Below are 23,056 nucleotides of genomic sequence, written 5' to 3' on the forward strand. Positions count from 1 at the left end.
AAAGTGCCAGACCTTCCGTATAGGCTGTTCTGTTTCCAGGATCCCTGACAGTCCTAGGAGCCTCAAATAACCTTTGAAAGTGCTGTGTAGTTATGGTGTCACTCAGCTGGGCATCAGTGGTTTTGTCTTTGTCGTTCAGACGGGACTCTCAGTTAATTAGAGAAATGAGGATTTTGAAGAGATGATTTTATCATCAATTCTGCCAACCTTTGTTTGGCTAGCTTACTTAAAAATTATTTGGACCAAAACATAGCTCCAAATCCTGTTTTTCCACAAAACTATTGACGACGTTCTCTAGTATCATTAACTTGCTTTACGCTAGTAAAGTAGCTCACGCAATTTATTTTTCTTTATACTCGTGAACCTTACGCGCGGTGATGTCCTTCCTGCTGGGCAGACCTGAAGAGGCAGCTGTTCCCGCAGCTCTCCTGGTCCCTGCCGGGGATAGCTGGAAGTCTTGTGCCCTCTTGTGGTACGCACATCCATGGAAGCGGCAGGCAGCCAGCCTGACATCCTGTCCGTGTCATCTGCTAGGGCACAAACAACACTGCGTTGGGAAACAAAATGAACGAGGGCGCTAAAAATCCTGACCTTGTCTAGATAAAGACAAAAATACCCATTGTTTCATGCACAGAGGTAAGTTAGGTAATAATTAGCCCCATTAGCACCATAGTCAATTAATCAATACCAGCAATAAATCTCTGTGACGTAACATATCCAAGTTAAGAATCAGAAGAGGCCAAAAAATTTTATTTGATTCAGTGTTTACATGCTAAGGCTGGGAATGTTCTTGAAAGTGGGTGAAAATCTCATTTAATACTTTTGTGGTTTAAAAGGTCAGGTTTAGCTGCATCTTCATTAAAATGATAAGCTGTTAGCAGCGATAATGCTCCCAGTTTTTTAGTTGTATAGATACCTGTGCTGAGTTGGAATGTAGCCAGCCTTCAGTTTATCCTTTTATTGCAGTGCCTGAGCAAAAGGTTTGTTCTAGGGAGGGCTCAGTAGCAGAGGAAAAAGATAATCAAACAACCTTTAGCAGAGAAAAAAAATTCAACCAACCTCAGATGTGAGACTCAGGCACTGTTAAAAATGTTCCTAATTTTCAGTAGTACCTATGATAATGAAAGAAAAGATCCCCATTAAAGAGAGGCTCTGGGTAAACATCACTTACTTTACTGTGCTTAAGTGTACTGAACTTCCAGCTTTTCTAAAAAATAAAGAATGTCTTTTGAGCTATTTGAATTGGCAAACAGAAGCAGTAAGAGTAATTTGAGGCCCTGGAAAAAAACAAAATAGGCAAAGGCAGTCTGGTGGTGGGAGGGGGAAGGGATGTTGCTTCTGGTCCTGTAATCAAAGGCAATTGCTCTGGTCTTCCCTTGTCCTCTCCTTTTTCACAGTGACGTATCTGAAAAAGTCCAGTAAACTCCTCCTGACTGTAAACAGCAGGTTTTTAATATAATTTCAGTGGATAGTCATATTAAGTCCTTTGGTCCCTGCCTTATGTGTTCCTTTGAAGAGTGATTGCTTACAATGAATGGAAGATGCCAACTGGCCGTGACCTTGTATAATGTGAACTTTGTGAGCAGTGCATTTCTAAATACTTCCTCTATTTTATGTGACCCTTCAGAGAACAGCAGTGGGGAAAATACTGGAAAAGCAGTGGAAGACCTGTAGATCTTGTGGATGTTTGGTTGTGAATGATGTGATAGCTTCCTTTTCTCAGTTATGTAGGATGACTCCTGCACAGAGCTTATTACTGAAATGAGCATTGGGTGGAACACCCGCTCCCAAATGTTTTTCACACTGTTGCTCTCCTTTGTCCCTTCTAGGTATGGAGAGTGCAATCACACTGTGGCAGTTCCTTTTGCAGTTGCTGCTAGACCAGAAACACGAGCACCTCATTTGCTGGACGTCTAATGATGGCGAATTCAAGCTACTCAAGGCAGAAGAAGTGGCTAAGCTGTGGGGACTCAGAAAAAACAAAACTAATATGAATTATGACAAGCTGAGCCGGGCGCTCAGATACTATTATGACAAGGTAAATTTCGTTATTCTCATGCAGACTAAGAAAATAGAAATGCTACCAGTTAATATTTCTCCTCTCCATGGAAGCTACTCAGAAGTTCCTCTAGCTAGTCAAGATCCTAGAAGGAAAAGATTGTAGAATACAAATATACAGATATTGTTGAACACAAATCTTGCATATTCACATTTCTCAATTTTAGACTCCAGTAGATTAAAGGAATTTCCAAACTGTTTCTGCACCCTTTTTTTGATGAATATTATATTGTTTTTACTAATTGATATTAAATCTGCTCAGGATTAGTTCTCCTTAAATGGATAGTTTTCAATAAGATATAAAAATTCCGAGTTATTAGGTTTTACTATTTCCTATATTCTTGAAGATTAAATATTAATAAAAAAAGACTATTATAGATTTTGTATATTATAAAGGAGAACTTCATAGCTGTGCTTAGTGGCCTGTTTTCATCTTGATTTTCAGAAAAAGGGGTGAGATGAGATTATACAGTGAGTAATGCCAGTGTTCAGCACAATTAGGGCATGTTTGCTACCTGCACAAGGCAGAAGAAAGTAGATACTGTTTCTGGGCTGACCTTAGAGTGCTGTTGTCATGTATTATTTGTAGTGCACTAATTCTTGCAGGGCACAGTGCTATGCAGTCAATCTAACACAGTGATCAAAAAACATGTTGATGCAAATTAACAATGAACAATTGGATGATCAGACTTTCCATGACCCACAGGGGCTCCTTCTCCTGAAAAAAATTTTAGTTTCAGATTTAGGGGGTGTTAGTGTTTTGTCCACTAGAAGTCAGATTTTCCCACTTAATATCTTTCAAAGGTGGCCTGACTGAGAAGGCATGAAAGGATTTGGTGAGAACAGTACAGTGGCTGTTCTGGGCAGTTGGTGTGATGCATCCCCTTCACTACGTGCTGAAAAGGCTTCTGCTCAGCTTGGGGAAGCTTGCTTCATTATATGACTCCAGCCCCTCTGTTACAAACTTGACTGGGATCAATGGAGACAGAGTGCCTGCTGGTGCATGAAGAGCAGAGCCAGGCAGAGCCCAAATATGCTGTTAGTGACTGAACAGACATTGCTTAAAAACAAGGAACAAGATATTGTAGGACTTGTGCTTTGAGATCTCTCTGATCTCTTTGAAGTAATGGACTATAATGAATGGCTCCTTACCTGAGACTCTCTTGCTTCTTTTATCCCTTAACCTTTTTTTTAACCCCTGTTATGTTTTCAGTTCCCTGCCCCCAGCATACACACACCTTTGTCATCTGTTTTGTCTTTGCTCAAGCAGCATCTGCCAGAATGGCTGTACAGTTTCTTCATCAGGGTTTTGGCTGAGGCAACTGCTTGCTGTTTGTAGAGATGGTCTTCTGCCTGACAGTTTTATCTAAGTGTGGCACAAGGAATTTGGCCATTTTTTCAGGCGTTCTGCAGTCCAGTGGAGGTCATAGCTCCTAGATGCAAAGAAGGATAAGTTCTTTCTTCCCCATTTACTGCAATCAGGGTTTGAACCCCAACCCAAACCTATGGCTATTTCTATTTAAATTGAAAGAGTAACTCCTTTAGAATGAAACAGTGGGAGCTTCTCACTCCGTGGGTATAGTGTTTTGTGATGTGTAGGTTCCCAGACAGTGCAGAAAGATGGATTATCAGGAAAGTGCAGAGGGACAGAGCAAACCTGGCTGCAGGTTTTGAAGTGTGAGAGAGAATGGTGTAAGATAGCAGATAGTACATCCTTGTGGAGTGGCAGGGTGTGCTCAGCAGTGGGTTCAGTCCTGAACGCTTCCTCTGCCTTCAGTTCAGTCTATACCACACAGCACAGGAGGAAAGAAGTCAAGAAAGGGAGGAAAAGCTCCTTGACATTCTTCCTTCCCCCTGCAGAACTAAAGGGGAAGGACTGGGGAGGTGAAAGAGCCTCTCTCCAACTGTAATGCTCTTTTGCTTTAGAGCATTTACCAGTTTGTGAGATAAGTGCAAAAGCAGTCTAGACTCTGGGGTAGCCTTAAGGAGCCTGTCATAGACATCTTTTTGTGAAAATATTTTCTTAGGATTTTTTCCCTTCTGAGAAGCTAAGAAGCCTCAGAGACAAAATGTAAACAATAGTTATCTGCTGCTGTGGAATGCAACAGGTGGATCTGTGATTGGTCTCCTGTAGATGTTTAGAATTAGTGACCACTCACGGCAGAGCTGGCTTTCTCTCTCGGTCCGAGCCACAGATCTTTGTTATTCATTCCTTTTTATTCTTAGCTTAGCTAGCCTTCTGAGATAAACCTTTTCCTTCTATTCTTTTTAGTGTAGTTGTAATGTAATATATATATCATAAAATAATAAATCAAGCCTTCTGAAACATAGAGTCAACATTCTCGTCTCTTCCCTCATGCAAGCACCCCTGTGAACACTGTCACAGGAGCTTTCCGGGATCCTTGTCCCTTCCCTGCTGGCGTGCAATGATGGATGTGTTGGCAGCTGGGGGTGCTGGGACAAATGGGATGCACACTGAACAAATGTGACAAACACTGAGATGCAGATGGGGGAGTGGCAGCAGGAAAGATGAGGCAGAACTCTGGACAAGACCTCACTTGCACTATGGAATTATTGACAGGAATTTCTCTTCCTATAACCTAAGTGATTGGGCAGCATGTGAGTTTGAGACAAGGGTCAGTCACTTTTTAGAAATTATGGTAGCACATGGGCTGGACCTTCCTTTCTTGGACTGCCCTCTGCTCCTACTGCATACAGTTGACACTGAACTAACTAATGTTTCATGGTCTGTCTTTGAAATTATTCACCATGGAGAAATAAAACCTGATTGCTGGATAAGTGGGGGTTTATGAGCTCTGCCTTTTGCTTGGGGGGAACATTGGCTTGTTAAAATTCATCATCTGATTCATCTGAACTTAAAAGTAAATTAATTCCAGTACTGGAGAAAAATAACACAATTAGGACAAGTTCCTTAGCCTGGCTTTGAAAGCAAGCATGACATGCTGTTGAGGCTGATGGCTAAATTTATGTTAAATTCACAGAAAAAGCACCCCAGGAAATATAGAGTATGGCATGTCTTGATTGTAATTTGCTGCCATGATTATAGTTGCTAAATGTTTGTAGATAATCTGAAGACTCCACTTCCTGTTTCATTTGTTCCCCAAAATCTTCCGCCCGCCCTCCTATTTTATTTAATGCATTTTTCCTATTGCCTCAAGAGAGCAGCAGCACAGATGACAGATAGCACTGAGGAAAGGCATCCTGCACTCTACCTACAGCTTGTGTCCATCATGTCACACACTTTTGCCAGTCAGAAATCTCTTGTAATGCTTTCAGGCAAGAAAATGCTTCAGCACTATTCCCACACAGAGCACTTCAGCTTGAAGTAAAATGCCTATAAAAGTAGGGTTAATAAGTTTATTTTTTCCCCTCAGGTTACCCAGTTATTTTGTTTTTATGGTAGCTGTAATGGCACATATCTTTTGGAAGTCACCAGGGGTTTCAAGACTACTGCACGTCCCTATGAATATTTCATGATGACACCACAAGAGAGAAGCTAGTGATTTTTCCCATGAGGTTTTTTTTCTGAGGGAAGGAGGGTGAATCCAGGAAATTACATGCTGATACTGACATTAATAGGATGCAGAGGTTGTGGAATGTGGAAGTCAAGTCCTCAGAAGTTATGAAATAAAAGAATCACAGTTCCCTGGACAACCCTAATGTTTGCATGAGTTATGCTGCATCTTTAATTATACAATCACATACTGTTGTGATGAGCAGCTATTCAATATTTTTGCATGTTCTCTGAACAGTATGTAGCCCAAGGCTTTACTCAGTGAGTGCTATTCAGTCAGTTTTAGTTTCAGTTAATTGGTGTCCACTTGTTTAGATGGCTTGGCAGTATGATTTATAGTATTAAAATAATATGGGCTGCTTTGTGCTCATTGCAGTGCAGGGACAGGGCTTCTCAGGTGCTCTCAGGATTCAGAGGTGCCAATGCATTCACTCCCCTCCCATAACACGTCAAACCCTGTAACCTGGTTACTGTTTTGTATTTTTAATGTCCAAGTGTGGGTGGAAGCATGGAAGAATTGTTTTGAGTGAGAGTCCCTTGCTTGGGTGCTTTCTGAACTTCAGGATATAAATGAGGATATACTTGAAAAATATTATTTTACTTTTGGGAAGGTCTTCTCTAAGACATCTCAGGAGAAATAGAATCCTACAATGAAACAAAAGCAGTGTGATTGTCCTGGACTACCAGCTATGTACACTATGTAGTGGTGCAGGTCAGAGGCGTTACAAGGAAATACTTTAAGGGACATTAGAAAGTACCTTTATAGAAAACTGGGAGGAGCTTCATCCAAGAGTGATTTGTGGAAGACAAGAAAGTGCTTGGCTGAAGTGGCATAAATGGTTATATTGTGGTATCCATGTGGAAAGAAGGGAGTAAAGGATTTGATACTCAGTGAGAGGTGATGGGTAGAGGAGAAAGCCCAAGAACACCTGCCTTAAAAAGACACATAAAATAGTTCATGTTTGATGTGAGAGGAAAGGGATGTCCAGTGACCTGCAGTATAGAGAGCAGAGAACTTGGTCATAGGTGCTAGCCAGAGAAATAGCCTTTATCTTCCAGCTGGAGAAAAGTGAAGAAAGACTGAAATCCAGCTAAATGGGAGCCTTGATCTTCCAAAGGTCAGTACAGGTGTACAGGGTAGTAGCACCCATGCCTGCATCAAAAATGTTATAAAATCTGGCTTCTGCACACACAGTGTGCAAAGCATTACTGCATAACCTGTGATGCTAGCAGAGTCTGCTTGCCTGCACATGCTGATGTGGACACACTCCCATTTTCCAGAGCAGACCATCCTGCTCAGGTATCTCCTGCCAGCATGTGTACTTCAGACACTGGAATGTGAGCAGCCCTCTGTCTGGGTAGGGGTCCCAGTAGCTGGAAGCAGCCTGGATAGTGTTCTGGGAGGATTCATAACCTGTGTTCCTACATGTGTTGCACCCCTCAGTAGTCTTAGAGCCAGGGAACTTGCAACACATCCAAGTGGGACTTAGGAGCAGCAGCTACAGCTCTGGTCTTTCTTTTTTTCTGACCAGGGATGTTGAGTACCTACAGACAAGTTCATTCTGCTGTTTCACATAAATTGTGAGATCTTGGGCATCCTGATTATAGGTCACTTCCTGGAAAGAGGGTAAAATGGTCTTCCTGCTCCTGAGATCCCTCATTAGTCTGAAGTTTGACTAGCAAGTGAATCCCATGTCCCAGATCAGTCTCCCAAGTGGCTTCTGCACCCAGCAAACTTTCTAGCTAACAGGTTTGGGCCAAGCCACTAAAATGCTTCAGTCTCCCTGGTAGTATAGTTACACATTTGCTCTGAATGGCTCAAACATGGAGCAGGAGTCAGAGCTGATAAAAATAAAACACAAACACATGATGGATTTCAGTGGTGCACAGTTGACACAGCCCCTGCCCAGGAGAGTCTAGTTGAAGCTGCAGGGAGAACCAGCTCAGCCAGCTGCTCTGTGGAGGACAGGGGCAGAAGAGAGCCATCCCTTCTGCAGCTGATGATTCAGAGCTCTTGGGTGAGGCTGCTTTTGGAAGGGCTCACAAAGCGAGCTCCTGAAGTGCTGGGGTGTGAATGAGCTCCCTAGCAGGGCTGATGTGCTGGAGCAGGCAGCAGGCACTGCAGCTTCCCAGCCACCTCTCCACGGGATGGGCTGGGCACGTTTGCTGTAGTCACTGTTTTGTACTCTGGGGGCAGAGGAGGGGAAGTGTAAAGTGTTCATGAAGCCAACAGAAGAGAGGCATTCATTACTGCCTGCCCTCTCTCTGAGTGTCAGAGAGTGCTGTCTCTTGATAAGATTTTCTTTTTAAGCTGTTGGACTGGAGCCCCTGCTCTTGTCCCGGTTGCTCATTTCTTCTCTGCAGCAGCTGCATGGGCCCAGCAGCCCTACCCTGGCTCCCTGCAGCCCGGGCCAGCAGCCACTAGCACTCATTGCAAGCCTGTTCATGAGGGAATTTACATAGAAAATTCAAAGAACAGCAATAAAATAGGGCTGAATGTTCACTTACACTTACTGTCCTGCTACCAACCAAAAAGCAAGTGGTGTAGTGTTCCTGCAGATGCAGGAAGGCGCAGTTCTTTGTCTTTCAAACTGCTTGTTGTGGTGCCTGTCACTGTCTTCTGTGGTTTGAACTGTCATAGCTCAGAATGATTCTGACAGATCACTGAGGTGATGGTGAAAATATGCTGCTTTTTACCTTCAATTATTTGTCAAAAGAATACGGAAAAGTCAGTGCTTTTCCAAGGCACTTCATTAATTTGTGTCCTTATTTTCTTTTGCATGCCGGTGGAGATTTCCTCAGGCTACACATTTAAGAGAAGCCTGCAAAGTGCTTGAGGGATCTGCACTTGAATCTTTTCATCTCCAGCCATCGTTAAGTGGGCCTTTGCTGCAGGCTGACAGAGTTGGAGCAGCAGCACTGCAATGTTCTTAAAATATAACTGTATTTAATAATAACAAAGGAAGTATAAACTCACCAGTCCGTTCAGTTGCTTTTTATAGCAATGTTCCCCCGTTTCAAGCCTGCATCAGTGTAAAAGTGCAATCCTTAAATACATTTAATCTTGTTCTGCTGGGAGTCACATTTTCCAAGGAGAATCTCAGTTGCTAGTGCTTGATTTAACAATATTTCAAAGTTGCCAGGAGCAGAGGGGAGGCATTATTTTAAATTAAAATAGAAATATAAAAAAATATATATATAAAATAAAGAAAACAAAATTCCAGCTGGGATGGGGTTTTTTTCATATGTGAGTAGTTTGGAGATTTTGCTCTTTGGAAAGAGAATGCAATATTGAGTGAGTAGAAAAAGTGCAATCATCCAATATTGCACCTAATTAGCAATGAAAAAAAAAATCTAGGGCAAGCCCAAAGCCATGGGAATTAAAGCTCATGCAGATTGAGATTCTGTGGGCTAACTGTTTGTCCTGAACATCTGGAGGGCAAAAAAAGACACTGCAGCATCTGCCAGGTGGGTAGATGTATGTACAATTCAGCATGGAAGAGGGCAGTTTGTGCCTTTAGTCTGAACTTGTCGAATTTAATTCTTTTCTTTGCTACAGATCCCTGTTATCACCTTGGGAAACAACATTCTCTATTTGTGCCACAGCTCCTGACCTGTGATGCAAAGCTGCATCCCAGGGTTCTTTTGTATTCATTCTTTTGCAGGGTTAGTTTTGTATTCAAGAAGGTGCTTGAATGAAATGCCAGGACATTCAGACAGATGAATTACAGAGTGAAGTAACTCAGCTGAAGGACAGAAAAGGTTTTGATACTCAAGTGCAGATTCTTCTTTCACAAAATGATCCTTGCTTTTACACTGCAAGGTAGTGCAGGCAGTACAAGCACCCAGCACTACTTGCTGTCTATATATAGAGAAAGATGGTGTCTCTTTTCCTTTTCCTTAATTTTCTGTTTCATTTTCAGTCAGCTTAACAAATGTTTCCACTACTGGTGTCAGAAGCTGTGGTAGAATGAAAAATCAATTAGATTTTAAGGAAATTTGTAAATATTTACATTCCCATATGTACAGCAGAGCAGATGTCTGCAGAATACCAGCTGGAGGTGCAGCAGATGTGCTGGACTAAAGGGAAGTCTCTTGGAAAGGGTGTTTCAGAGGCAACCTAACAAACTCTCCACCAGGGGTTTCAAGAAAGAGAAATTAGCATGGAAATCTCAGGACATATTTCTTCATTTGTTCTGCAGCACTTGGCTTAGGGTGGTAAATGTTCCAGTCCCCCTGTGGCCAGGCCTGTGCCATAAAGTGCCTTTGTGGAGGAGCTCACGTATCCTTGGAAATTGTGTTAGAGCAGGCAGCCAACTTAGGTTTGCAGGAGGAGCACTAGGACTAGACAAGATGCTCATAAAAAGTCTCAAAAGAAATCAGTTCTTTACATAAAGGGCACACTTCAAGAAAAAAAAAAAAAACAGTTCTACAAACCTTTGAGAGGTTTGGGACTTTTTCAGTAATTAATTTCCATAGTCAGTTTAGACTGATGAAAACCTGCCTGCACCAGTGAGCATCCTGAGCCTAATGCAGGCCTGGAGATGGTGCAGGGGATATTGCAGGACACAGGAACTTTTCTAGCCCATGCAAGGGGTTGCATTTTTCACAGACACAAGTTCATGATCATTGACAGAAAGACAGTCACTGTAAGTTTAGCTCAATCCTTTCCTTATGTGGTAAGGAACAGAGGGTAAATAAATGGGGCCAGGAGGATGAGGTGGTTTTGTCCCTTGCAGGCATTGTGAGAGTACTTCGTCCTCAGGTGTTGGTGTAAGTTTTAGGTGGCATGAATGAAGGAGTTTGGATTTATTGTGGAACACACATGGTGGCATGGCTCGAGTCCACAAGGCAGCAGAATTGCTTTTACTGGAAAGAAAATATTCCCAAGCTGCTTCAGAGGAAGCAGAAGTCAAACAGGCCACCAGTAGGTGTTTGTCACCAAGTGATGGTGGTTTTGTTGGAAACCATGAGGAGCCAGGAGTGGACTCCCTGGCTGAGCAGAGAGAGGTATTGGAATAAGCCACGGGTGATCAGCATTTGGAGCCCCACAAAATGACCTGCATAGCTTTATGAGGGGCAGTGCCCCCCACCCTTGTGTGTGCAGTACTGGGTGCCTCTGTAACACTGATCTTTCTAGCACCTTCTTTGTATTTGCAGAACATCATCAAGAAAGTGATCGGACAAAAATTTGTATACAAGTTTGTTTCCTTTCCTGAGATTTTAAAAATGGATCCCCATGCTGTGGAAATCAGCAGAGAGAGCCTTTTGCTGCAGGACAGCGACTGTAAGATGCCTCCGGAGAGCAGGGACCAGCACAAGCACAGCTTGTCAGCACTGAAAAGCACAAGCCGTAATGAATATATCCACTCTGGCCTCTACTCCTCTTTCACTATCAACTCTCTGCAGAACCAGCCAGATCCTTACAAGCCCATCAAAACAGAAAAACTGGAGAAGTCAGAAGGAAACACACCAGTTGAAGAAGTCCGAACTGTTATCAGATTTGTGACAAACAAAACAGACAAACAAGTTACGAGGCCCATGGTGTCGTTGCCTTCTACTTCTGAAACAGCAGCTGCCTCTGCTTTCCTCAACTCTTCAGTATCAGCTAAAATATCTTCCTTAATGCTCCCCAACAGTGCCAGCATTTCATCTCCATCATCATCCTCCTCCAGGTCACCATCTCTGTCTCCCACCTCACCCCTCCCTACAGAACACAAGAGCTTCTTCCTTGACTCCAGTTGCCACGACTCAGATTCCCTTGAGCCTCTGAACCTCTCCTCAGGCTCCAAGGCCAAATCCCCATCTCTTCCCCCAAAGGCTAAAAAACCCAAAGGCTTGGAAATCTCTGCCCCACCTATGATTCTCTCCAGCACTGACATCGGTTCCATCGCCCTCAACAGCCCCGCGCTTCCTTCGGGATCCCTGACTCCAGCTTTCTTCACTGCTCAGGTAAGACCTGCCTGTCTCCAGGCATTCCCTCCTTGTGGCCAACAGTGTTAGTTCTGTGGGTCTGTCACCATCTGATGGGAGAAAACCCCAACATATGGGAAAGAGGGAAACACAGCAGTGCTCTGAACAAGGGGTGGAAAGTAGGTTTCTCCTGGGGTTTGTTCTAAATTGAGTGTGGGAAAAGCCATCACAGTTGACAGACTGCCTGAATGAATAAGGAAATGGGCAGCCATTAGTTAATTGTTTATCAGTTCAAACCAGCCTCCAGATCTACAAAACAAACAGGAAAAAGCCAAAAAGAAAACCACAGGGGTTTTGTAGGTCACAACTTGAGCATGTGGGATGCTTGGTAAGATTTCTCTACTAGATGTTGCAACTCATTCAAACAGTGTGACCATTTTGTTAATTTCCAAGCACAGAGCAAATTAAGTGGTTTCTAAGACAGGCTCTGAAATCAGTTTAAATTTCTGAAGTTGTACAAATTCAGAGAGTACTTGCCACAGCTTCCCTTCAGCACAGAACTACTGAATAACTAGAAGGTTATTTTGTTCTTTTTAATAACATATTTGTGGTAATGTCAACAGCAAGTTCTCATTTTTAAGCTAGTCTATGAAAAAAGCCTAGGAGTTCAGAGCAGAAGGCTAAAATCATATAGATATGACTCAGCATGTTCATTGGTGAGTTTTGTCTTACAATACCACCTCAAAATTAGACCAAAAATAGTCCAAGAATAAAATTATCCCAATGTGGAATATCCCCCCAAGATCCCCAGCCCTGAAGTAGCACTTGATGCAAATACTGGCACTGAATGTAGCAAAGTGGACAGTAAATAAATGAGAACCAAGGTGTGTTACAAGCCCTCACTCACATCAGGCTTCCTGGAAGACCCATGGTATCCAGAATCCCATCACCTCTTCCCTGTTTGAAGGTGTTGGGGTGTTCGATGTGGGCAGCCCTGTGTGCCTGCACGGCACAAGGGCCTGGCAGAAGGGAGTGTTGGCAAGTGCTCTCAGCCAGCACAGCACTTGCTCTCCTGAGCTTGTCAGCTGGCTGCAGAGTGAGTTTGTGCAGCTCAGGCACACCTGTAAGCCACCAAGATACAAAGCTGTGTCACCAAAAAGAGCAGTTTGTGAGCTGACACCTGCCGTTTTTGACATCATAAAGCCTTTAAGTGAAGTTGTGTTTGGCAGGAAGAACAGAAGTGTGGCAAACCAAAACTGAGATGCACTGACAAACTTGCAACCTCTAACTATGGTATAACCACAGTATTGTTTTCATAGGGAGCAAATCTGACAACATCAGATCTGCCAACCAGACACAATGACAGTGTGAGTTATTTCAAACCACTTTTTTCTGTTGCTGCCCCCAAACCACAGGATGAACAGAGATTGTTTCCTGGTTTTGTAATTATTTCTTTGAATATTTAACTTTCCCATGCACCTATGAACTGGTGTACTTACTGCCTTGAAAGAGTTAGAAGGGAATTATGTTGAGGATTGTGGCACTGCTTTAGCAGGAGGGATAGCTAAGGCTGTGATGAATGTTACCCAACTTAAAGCCATCACAAATCTTTTTTTGCAGGTTGTCCTATCACAGAAGAGGCATATGGCATCTGTGTAGGGTAGTTCTCAGGTCTAATTATTTAAACTTTTGGCTATACAGCAATATAGCTTTTATTCTCTCCTTTAGCCTTCTTCTTCTAGTGTGGATAAGAAGCACCCTACATCCAAAACACTTGTCCTAGTGAATATAAAATGAAAACTACATAGCAGCTGTATTCAGATAACTGTAATATCACAATGCAAAATAGCTAAAGCCATAATTTAGACAGGAAATCTGCTGTTCATCCCATTATCCAAGGAAGAACATGCATCATATCTCAAATGTTCTCTGATTTATCAGATCCCAGTGTGAAACACCTGCTGCCAGGGGCAGGTGCAGAACAGGATGTCTGCTCCAGGAGTGATGTACGTTCTGAGAAGGTCCTGCTGCCTGAGAGGGTGTTTCAAATGGCTTTCCACTGTACCTGCTGGTCATGAGGAATACCCTCAGGTGGAATGCTGTGAAAGGGCACATGATACACACATTCAATATTAGAACAGAAATGTATGTGTGACAGCACTTACCTGCTTTCTAACAGCTAGAAGTGACAAGATTGTACTTACACACATTGTCACAGAAGTCAGGAGCCATGAGCATCACTGCTTAACAGAATCCTCTCTGTGCAATGAATTATTTCTATTTAAGCTGTTCCTGTGCTTAGATTACACTGATGTTTCACTTCCCAATGGGTTCCACATCTAATACCAGATGCATGGCTGCATGTGGGCAGAAAATGAAGTGACACATCAATTTTTGCATGTAATTTAGGGATAGGCTGTCCTGTGGTGTTGTTTACACTTAGATTTCCTCTGGTGGTTTTCATACTTGGCTGAGGCAATACTGAGAACAAGCCTGGGATGCCCTGTGCTCTTTTTGCATTAAATATTAAACAGATTTGGAGGCTTCATTTGGCTGGCTCTTGGTTCTGGCAGAACTTGCAGACTTGCAGAGTGCTCTGCTCATCAAAGGATATGAGCTTTTGCTTAGCACCGTTTTAGGTATGTCAGTGTGCTTCCAGAGATGAATGGAGGGCAACTCAGTTTCTCAGGTCTCTCTGAAGACTTGCTTTGGCTGCATCTAGGTAGGAAAAAACATCTCCAAGTCTTCCTCATTATTTTCAGAAGACCCCTCAAGAACTGCACTTTGAGTTCTGGATATCTGCAGCTTCTTAGAGAAAAAATAAAGAATGGAGTCTAACCACGGGAGTTCTTGGTACAGTTGCCACAGTACTGTGTCCTTGGTTGAATGTTGTTGGGTCTAGCTACTTATATCTTTGGTTTTAAGGTTAGTAGGCTCTTCTGTAAGTAGATCTGAGTATTTATCCTGACCTAATTCAGTGTGTTGTCAGTCTCATAAATCTCCACCAGCAGCCGCCTGCCAGTGGAGCATCAGCTTGAAATGTGGCTCAGGAAAGGGGCTGTTGCTGGTGCTGCTGATTTCCTTCCCCATGAAAGCACCATGCTCCTGGAAAGAAAGTGTTTGTAAAGGACTCTTGACAAGTGCCCACTTGTCAAGTGGTTTTTTTTTTTTTGCTTTGTTTTGCTTTGGTTTTTTTGGTGTTGTTTGGTTTTGTTTTGTTTGTGTTTTTTTTTTTTTTTACAAGAGCTGTCACTTAATGAGATCAAGACTGACATCTTCTCCATGCCAGGCTTTCACCCACTCTTTGTCCCTTTTGTTGGCATGCAGATATATCCCAACCCTGACTGGTACTCCTGTGACCTGCTGATTTACTACATCAACACTTGTCCTTTCCCAGTGATAGCACAGGTTTATTACTCCTTGGGACAAACATGGTTTCTTCCATGGGGTTTGGTGTTTCTGATCCACCTTCTTCAGCACAGTGAAGGTGGCAGGGTCCTTTCCCTGCACATTTCTCCACGAACCCCACTTCATCTGAAATTCCTCAGCAAAACCATTCAAGGTCTTTGTATTAAACAGCCTTTCAGAATCACCAGGATAACTAATGCTTGCTGCTCCTTGTCTTTCCCACCTCTCCTGCTGGTGCCAAAGGAACTGTCTGACCCTGTTGTGAACTTCAGTGCGATCCTGTCACAGCAGGTCTGTGTTCCTGTGTGCCTGCCTTGAGCCCCAGACACCTCAGCTGATGCCTTGGGCACCGCTGGGCAGGTGAATCTGGCACTCCAAATGCAGTGAGCAGTGCCAGTGCCTGTGTGAGCCTGCTGGCTGCAGGGGCTGGCACAGAGCAGGTGTGATGGGCCTGGTGCCAGCAGCTGCTAAGGACACCCCCGGCTGCAATTGCCCTGCATGGCAGTTGGTATTTCTGGCCTGGTGGGAAGCACCAGAACACATGACCTGCTGGTTACTGTAGGAAAATGCAGATACTCTCTGTCTTCTGTCTTCTCTTTATGTATTTTAAACTCTGGACAAAAGGATGCCCCAGTTTAGCAGAACACTGAGACAGTTGTTTGACATAGCAAAGCACATGCTTGCTTGCTAAGTGTGTACTCAAATTCCATTAAGTGCTTTGCTAAATAGGACTGATTTTGATAATTGGCATCAAGATTACTGGTGAGATTAACTCATTATGCCAAATACTTTTTTCAAAAGTGTCACATGTTCTTTTTATGGAATGATGAAAGTTATTCTGGATACAGAATAATTCACATAATTCTTCATTTGAATGCAGATTTGCATGTGCTCTAATGCTACCTCCCCTCTAATTGTGCTTTTAAGAATGCTGAGGGCAATCCCAGCAATTCTTGTGCACCGTGGCACTGGAAGGGGGCACCTCTGAGTTGGGAAAAGCCTTGGATTCTAAGTTCTTGCTATTTTGGTTCTTTTCAAACAATTAGCTGTGCTCTCTGCTGACCCCTGGGCACCCAGACCATACACCCGTCCCCCTGCTCAGCCCATGCATTGCCAGCTTCTTGAACCCTCCCTTTACAGAGAGGTGCCATCAGGGAAGTAAACATCACAGGCCAGCAGTGACCCTTTCAGCTCCACACACAACTGTAGTAATGCTTCAAAAGCTGCAGTCGGGTCAAGGAACTGCTGCCCTTCAAAAGGTTCTACTGTTTCTGAAGGAGCCTAGGTGGTGTTGGCAGGCACTGGGGCACATGGTATTATTCTGTATGTTACACAGCTGCATAAGCATGGTTCAAATGAACAATAACTGTGCATCTCGTTAAGCAAACAGAAATTAAATCAATTTGCATATGAAGGAATATGAAATGTGCAGGTATCCCGAGACAGGATGCAGGGCTGGATGGGCAGCTGCTGCTGACCATGCTGTGTATCTGAATTCATTGGAAAATAGAGGCATTAGATGCTGTGTAAGGCTTTAGGGGTGAGTGCTGCATGGAGTTGTAACTCTGAGCTGTGCATCGTGGTGTGTTTTTTTGTCTTGCAGACCCCCAATGGATTATTGCTGACCCCCAGCCCACTGCTGTCCAGCATTCACTTCTGGAGCAGCCTCAGTCCTGTTGCTCCTCTGAGTCCTGCCAGGCTGCAGGGACCAAACACTCTGTTCCAGGTAGGTCTTCCCAATGCACAGGTTTCATTGACAAATGCACAAATATGGAAGAGACATTGTGGGAACATCTCTTCACATCAATCTGGAGCTTTTCAAATGGATCAAGAAAATAGAGGCATTAACAGGCACTTTTACAGAGAGGCCTACTTACTTGTACCCTCTTCCAGTCCTTGGCAGCACAGTCAGAACCCACAGGGCAGTGCCTGCTGCAGAAAGCACACATATATTGTGTGAAGGAAAGAGAAAGATGCTGGACCCCAGAGAGAGCAGGTAACAGAGCTCAGAGCTGCAGGAAGAGAGTGCAGACCAGTCAGTGACCTGCCAGGAGAGGGCTGGAACATGGACTCTGGGAAAACCAAGACAGTTTGGGTCTCATCCAGTGAGGTGGTTGTAGGTTTATCCTTTTGTCCTAATGAGCTACTTCTCACTCAGAAAGACAAGGCTCTCTGAACCCAAAGGCTCCATTTCCAGTTCTCCTGCCAATTATCCATGTGTCCTCAGCCAAGGACACACCCCAGAGCATGACCTCGCCATATGTAACAGCAGAAAGGTGACATCGTGCCCAGTCTCTCCTGAGTATTGGCAGGGTAAAATTCTCAAAGTTTTATAGAGATGTGGTAAATATAAAAGTTACTAAATAACCCACTATGGCCACAGCACTCAGCTGCGGCATTTGCCTGAGGCTCAGGAAGAAGACAGTGGGCATGGTATTTGCAGCTCCAGCTGTAGCTGCTGCCGTACACCTGATTCATTAAGTCACAGAAGAAATTATGTTGATCTGCTGATTGGCGAGGAACCCAATGGCCATCTGCACAGCTGAAGGTGCAAGGACACCCCTGGAATGAACACCCTGATGGCTGTGGAGGGCCAGCACTAACAGAGGAGAAGGCTACTGCTAGACAGGGACCCGGGATTAGTCTCTCAAACTTCAGGAAGGCTGAGTGCCCAAATCCAGGGCTGAGCTTCAGCTCAAGGAGCTGCTCAGGTACTGGGATAGACAGTCTTTCTACCTCCAGCTGCACATGGAGCTCAGGGCTCCTTATTTGTGTTTCCAATAAACACATTAATCCCTACTGGACCTTAGTTTTGCACACATGGTTAGAAACAGCCAGACATTTCACCCAAGAAGTGCCTGAGCTGAGACCTGGAATGAGTTTGTACAGACACACGTTGGCCATTCCCTGGGGGAACTGAAAGTGAGGAGTGGCCTTGGCTTTCCCTGCTGAGAGACCCAAAGGGCTTTATAAATGACGTTTGATTCAAGCAAAGGCCATGATGACGAGTTGTAGAGCACAAAGCCTTATTTTAACAACAAATAGGAAATTAAATGAACAGCTAAATTCCGGCCAAGCCCACCTAGAACTGATGGGTCAGCCAGTGTGTAGGTGTCAGGGTAAAGCTCTCCTCAGGCTGCCTCACAGGCCAGCCCACACTCCATGCATACTCAGGGAAGAGCTTGTAATCAGGTTTTGTGTTTTAGTGAATCTTGGCAGAAGTGATGGAAGCATTTCCTGAGGTTTGGTGTGGTTATAGCAGAGGCATCAGGCCGTCTGGGCCACACCAGGAGCATGGTGCCCTGCAGCACTGCACTGCTCGGCCCGCCTTTACGCAGAGTAGCGGAAGACAGGAATCACCAAGCACCATCTGAGTGGAAGAGGAAACTTGTTAGGAGCATGTTATTATATGCACGTGGAGGGCGTGGTTACACCACAGGACTGATCTGATAAGAGGTAAAAATACACCAGATGCCTGAAGTTGTTCAGCTCTGTCTTCCTCAAGCCAACAGAAACCCAGCACAGCTCAGGGAGCTGGGCCTCAAGGCCAGATCAGTATCTACCACTGGGATAATTCCTGACTCATGCTGCAGCAAGTTTATTCCACCTACTTGCTTTACTTTTTGTCAGGTCAGATGGTAAGAACTAGTCAATACCCACCCTGCAGGCAAGGTGCAGTCACGATGCCATCGTGAACTAGGAATATACGGCTTCTGTACTGGATAAGGTTTGTGCACAGCACTTCTGAAGCAGCAGGCGACAACAAATGACTCCACAATAAAGGACTGTTCTGCTTCCCATGCTGAATGGTGTAGCTAGTTTCTGAGTGAACACAGAAACTGTAATTACTTGGGAGTAATTTTCCCCAAACATTGCATCCCCAGGTATGCTTTTTCTGCCATCAAACTACATCTGAACTTTCACTTTTGCCAAACTCTTTCCTGTATAAAAGAAAGACAAAAAGGATGTATTGTAATTAATAATGTGTAGACTGAAAAAATACTTTTGGAAACAGAATGGATGGCAAAGATTGCTCTATACTGTTCACTTTTCCAGGGTGATGATAAATGTATTATGTGAACTTTTATATAAAAAACAGCCAATAACAGATTTTTATATCCTCGTGCATTTACAAATTATTCAGGTTTTGTCCTCTATCTTGCATTCCTAATGGCTGATGCAGGCATTTGGTAGATGTCTTACAGTATAGACATCACAACTCTTGAAACCATCTGGAGCCAATTGCTAATGCTAAGTCCAGGTGCTTCTTGGGCTGAATGTTTTGAGATAAAGAGTAATTTCTACCTTTTGGCCTCTTACAGTTTCCAACTCTGCTAAATGGTCACATACCAGTGCCACTCCCCAGTCTGGACAGAGCCTCTTCACCAATACTGCTTTCTCCAAATGCTCAGAAATCCTGATGATGCCTCATCACACCAAGGATCTATTGGTGGATTTAACACTTCATTCCTATGGGCTAGTTTTTCCTGTGTCATGAGAAGGACATTGTGAAACCCTTTATTACTTTGGTTTGCACTTTTCATTACATGGATAATCTACTTTTATTATGTTAGCATTTTTCAACAGTGTTTATATATAAAAGTATATATAAATCTGTTATGCATTAAATGAATTATAATTTTTTATATCATAGCTCTCAAGTGTTGAACACTTCTGTTGTTGATGAAGTACTTTTCTTAATGGATTGCAACAATGTATCTATTAGGGATGTGAAGCTTCTTTTTAATCCCTTTTTCTGCATATTATGCATTGCGCTTGTGTAAACTATAACCGGCTGTGCCTTCTTTTGCATAAAGTCATGTAAATGATTTATATATTTTCTAGTATTAAGATAAAAAGTTGAAAGTTGAAAGAAAAAAAAACTAGTATTGAACAGCCCTATGGTAGTATTTCAGTATTTTCTCCACAGATAGGCCATATGATGCAGTGTATTAATGTAACTTTGTATTAAGTGCTTTCAAATTGTATAAAAATAGCCTTATAATTTTCCTTTGCTGAAGTGGAAAACATAATCCTTGTTACAGCCAGGAGATGTAGTTCAGAGTAACAAAGCCACATTTACACATTTATGCCCAAGTTCTTCTGTCAAGTTGCAACAAGGAGGAACTGGGCTGTGTATGTTCATGAGACGTTTCCAGCATTTGAGAGTACTTCTGTGGAAAAGGAGACATTGCTCAGAATTTATTTGGCCTATACTTCTTATGAACTGTCAACATTATGTCTGGTAAGATTGCAGGTAATCTTTGTCCTCCCAAGGAATGACGATCATTCCCGATAATTTCCAGGTGCTTTGTTCAGCTGTGCCAAGTGCCTTCTACTACTTCCCTGGAAAGACTATTGTAGCTACTCAAGCTCTGAAGGTCACATTTCCCCTTCTCCCAAAGCTGGAAAAGTTACAGGTCTGTAAATTGATGCCTGGTGCTTGCAAAGAGGCAGAGACTCTACATGTGGGATGTTTATGTATAAACAGCTGAATTCTGGATGAAAAAACAGCACTGTGTTACTATATACTTGCAACTTGAATTTACTGGGTATGTCCTCTACCTTGAGGGGATGGTTTAGTCATCTAAATGTCAGGTTAGGATTAGGCCAGACTCCCTGGCACCACAGACTCTAATCCTGGCAGGGCTGATGCAAATTTTCAGTTTCCTGATGTGGCTAAATTGGCTTGAATGCAGCTTTACTGTGTCGGTTTTTCAGATGAGACCTTAAAAGCCAACCCCAAATCCGATCCCTGTTTGTGACAGGTCATTCAAACCTCAACTTTGCTTTCTGGTCGAGCAGCTGGCCAGGGTCTGTTGTTTTCGAAATGTATGCAGTGAGTTGTCTGCTGATTTTCTGCTTGGATGCATTTCAGTGATGATGTGTGTAGTTATTTGTAAAGTGCTTTTGGATCCTTCAACCTGAAAGGTGCTAAATAAACATTTTATTAATGCAGTTCTGATGTTGAAAAGCCATTTTTGGGGCAGAGGTGGCTGACAAAAGACAGCAGGAATTTTCCTCAGGCTCCTGGGTTGCACAACCAAAAACCTACTCAACAGTTCCACTTGCAGTGATAAAAACCTGCTGTAGCCATGTAGGTAGCAGCTGATAAAGAGAGCAATTGAATGCCAGACATGAGGAGAACAAATGAAGCACTTGGGACGTCATTTGCTCGACTCAGCGTTTCAAGAGCTCAAGATGTGCCACCCCACGGAGTCAAAAAGAGAAAATGAACCTACGCAAAATTTATGAGTGAATGCAAATTTTATACACAGTAAAATCAGAATAGGTTGGAACAAAGGGCAGTGTTTAACTGATGGGATTGACAAGGTTAGCGGAGATAAATCACAAGGGCTTGCAGACTGAACATTTCTCTTCCAGTGCATTCCTCCCAGGTACATGGAATATTTTTCAACAAGTTACAGAGAGGCAATTATTTCACATAGAGAGCTGACTCCTGCCTCATTTTTAAAATCCCATGAATATCTACTTACACCTATAAGGCATGAACAGCAGCATAGAGACTTGTCTTGTACGTGCCACTGTAGCTAACGCGAGAACCCGAGACAGTGTTTCTCACTATGAGTTTAAAAAGATGAAAACATACTAGTATGGAATATGACACTGCAAAAAATCAGTTGACCATGAGAGGAGGGAGTGTCTGACAGAGAAGAAATTCTTAGAAGTACCCAGATTCCCATGATTTTATTTCTTCAAGGTTTTACTATTAATAAGGCGGATTTTTTTTCTTCTCAAAAGGCTCAACACACCCACAGTTTCCCTCCCACCCTCCAGCCCTTAAATAATTTTTTTAAAGATAGCAGAAAAGAAAAATTCTGGGACAAAATCCTATTTGAAAAAATTTCTGGAAAGGATCTGAGAGAATCCAATAAAACAATGGAAGACAGAAAGTGGGAAGAAGTGCTGTCTTCTCATCTTTGAGAATAAAAATAGCAAGACATCTTCTGCTAGTTGTCTTTTCAGCTGAAAAAAATAGGCTGTCAAAATCTGCCTTCTAAATCAGTCAGTAACATGGAAAAAGTTTTTGCTATTGGGAAGTATTTATACAAAGAGAGTCCAGCCCCTCAAGTCTAACACTTATATGAAACACTTGACAGTTATGCCTTATGCTTTGAAGAAAATATTCTATTGGTAATCTACTGAATTTTATTAACAGGCGTCTTTTTAACTGTAGAGAAAAATCAAATAAATGTTTTTAAATAAATACTGTGGAAGCGTCAATATTTCTGGAGCAGGGAGAGCTCCAAGCCAACAATCCTGGGGAACAAAATGGGAGCTATTCTCTTTTCAATATTCTTGGTAGTAATTGCAATTTGATCATACTTGGGGGATTTATTACAAGATTTGCACTTTATTCGTGCTTCAGCAATACACAAGAAGTTCCCAGTTACCTGGTATAGGCATAGTATATGTATATATATAATACAGGGTGGGTGCACAATTAGGGTATGTTTGGCTTACCTGCACCTTGTTTCTTCAGGAAAGCAAGTATCCTCCAGAAAGGCCACAGCTACAGGGCAGCTTTGCCAAGAGCTTGTGCACACCTTTGGCCCTGGCACAGGTAAGCAGCTTCAGTTCTAAAGAAAACTTTCAAGGTGGGGAAAACAGTGATAGGTGATAAACTATAGCAAAAGAACTGACATGCATTCATGATGTCAAGAGAGAATGATTTGCCTGACTAAAACTGGTCTCATCAGACAGGCTCATTCCCCATATGGAAATACCTACCAAAGAAGTGAAGAACTGCCAATAATGTTTCTGTTTAAAGGGAAAGTGGTCCTTTCCAACAAGACTATAGGCTTAATTCTAACAGAACAACCACCCTCTGCATTAAAGGGCTGTGTGATCTCGTGCCTATGGGAAACATCTTCAGAAGCCATCATGACACCCAAATGAATTTAGAGAAGGCACAGTAAGTACAGTTGGTCTTTTATGTAAGGGCATTTCTATTCCCTTCTGATCCTCAGACTGTCTGTATATCCTGTAGGATAAACAAACACAGGCCTCAGATTTAAGCATAACTCTCCAAAGTCAGAAAACTACAACTTTTAAAATCCGTTTTAGCCCCGAACTGTAACTGCTCTTACGAATTAATGTGTGAGTGCTCTGCACAGATGG

General features: G+C 42.9%; 1 protein-coding gene across 1 annotated transcript; it reads left to right on the top strand.

Annotated features, from left to right (window-relative positions):
- Positions 1 to 1,824: 1,824 nt before the first annotated feature.
- ELK3 (ETS transcription factor ELK3) lies at positions 1,825 to 20,872 on the top strand. Its single transcript, XM_005421607.2, has 4 exons — positions 1,825 to 2,038; positions 10,754 to 11,545; positions 16,518 to 16,640; positions 19,237 to 20,872. Exons 1-4 carry the CDS (start codon positions 1,832 to 1,834, stop codon positions 19,333 to 19,335), a joined length of 1,221 nt encoding a protein of 406 aa, XP_005421664.1. The 5' UTR covers positions 1,825 to 1,831; the 3' UTR covers positions 19,336 to 20,872.
- Positions 20,873 to 23,056: the final 2,184 nt, after the last annotated feature.

The sequence above is a fragment of the Geospiza fortis genome, unplaced genomic scaffold (assembly GCF_000277835.1).
Source record: "Geospiza fortis unplaced genomic scaffold, GeoFor_1.0 scaffold186, whole genome shotgun sequence".
NCBI classification, from domain to species: Eukaryota; Metazoa; Chordata; class Aves; order Passeriformes; family Thraupidae; genus Geospiza; species Geospiza fortis.

Excerpts from the sequence above, each read along its gene's own strand:
- ELK3 (XM_005421607.2), top strand. The coding sequence starts at position 1,832 with ATGGAGAGTGCAATCACACTGTGGCAGTTCCTTTTGCAGTTGCTGCTA. Across the intron at positions 2,039-10,753 it reads TCAGATACTATTATGACAAG|AACATCATCAAGAAAGTGAT; the intron begins GTAAATTTCGTT and ends TTGTATTTGCAG. Across the intron at positions 11,546-16,517 it reads CAGCTTTCTTCACTGCTCAG|ACCCCCAATGGATTATTGCT; the intron begins GTAAGACCTGCC and ends TTTGTCTTGCAG.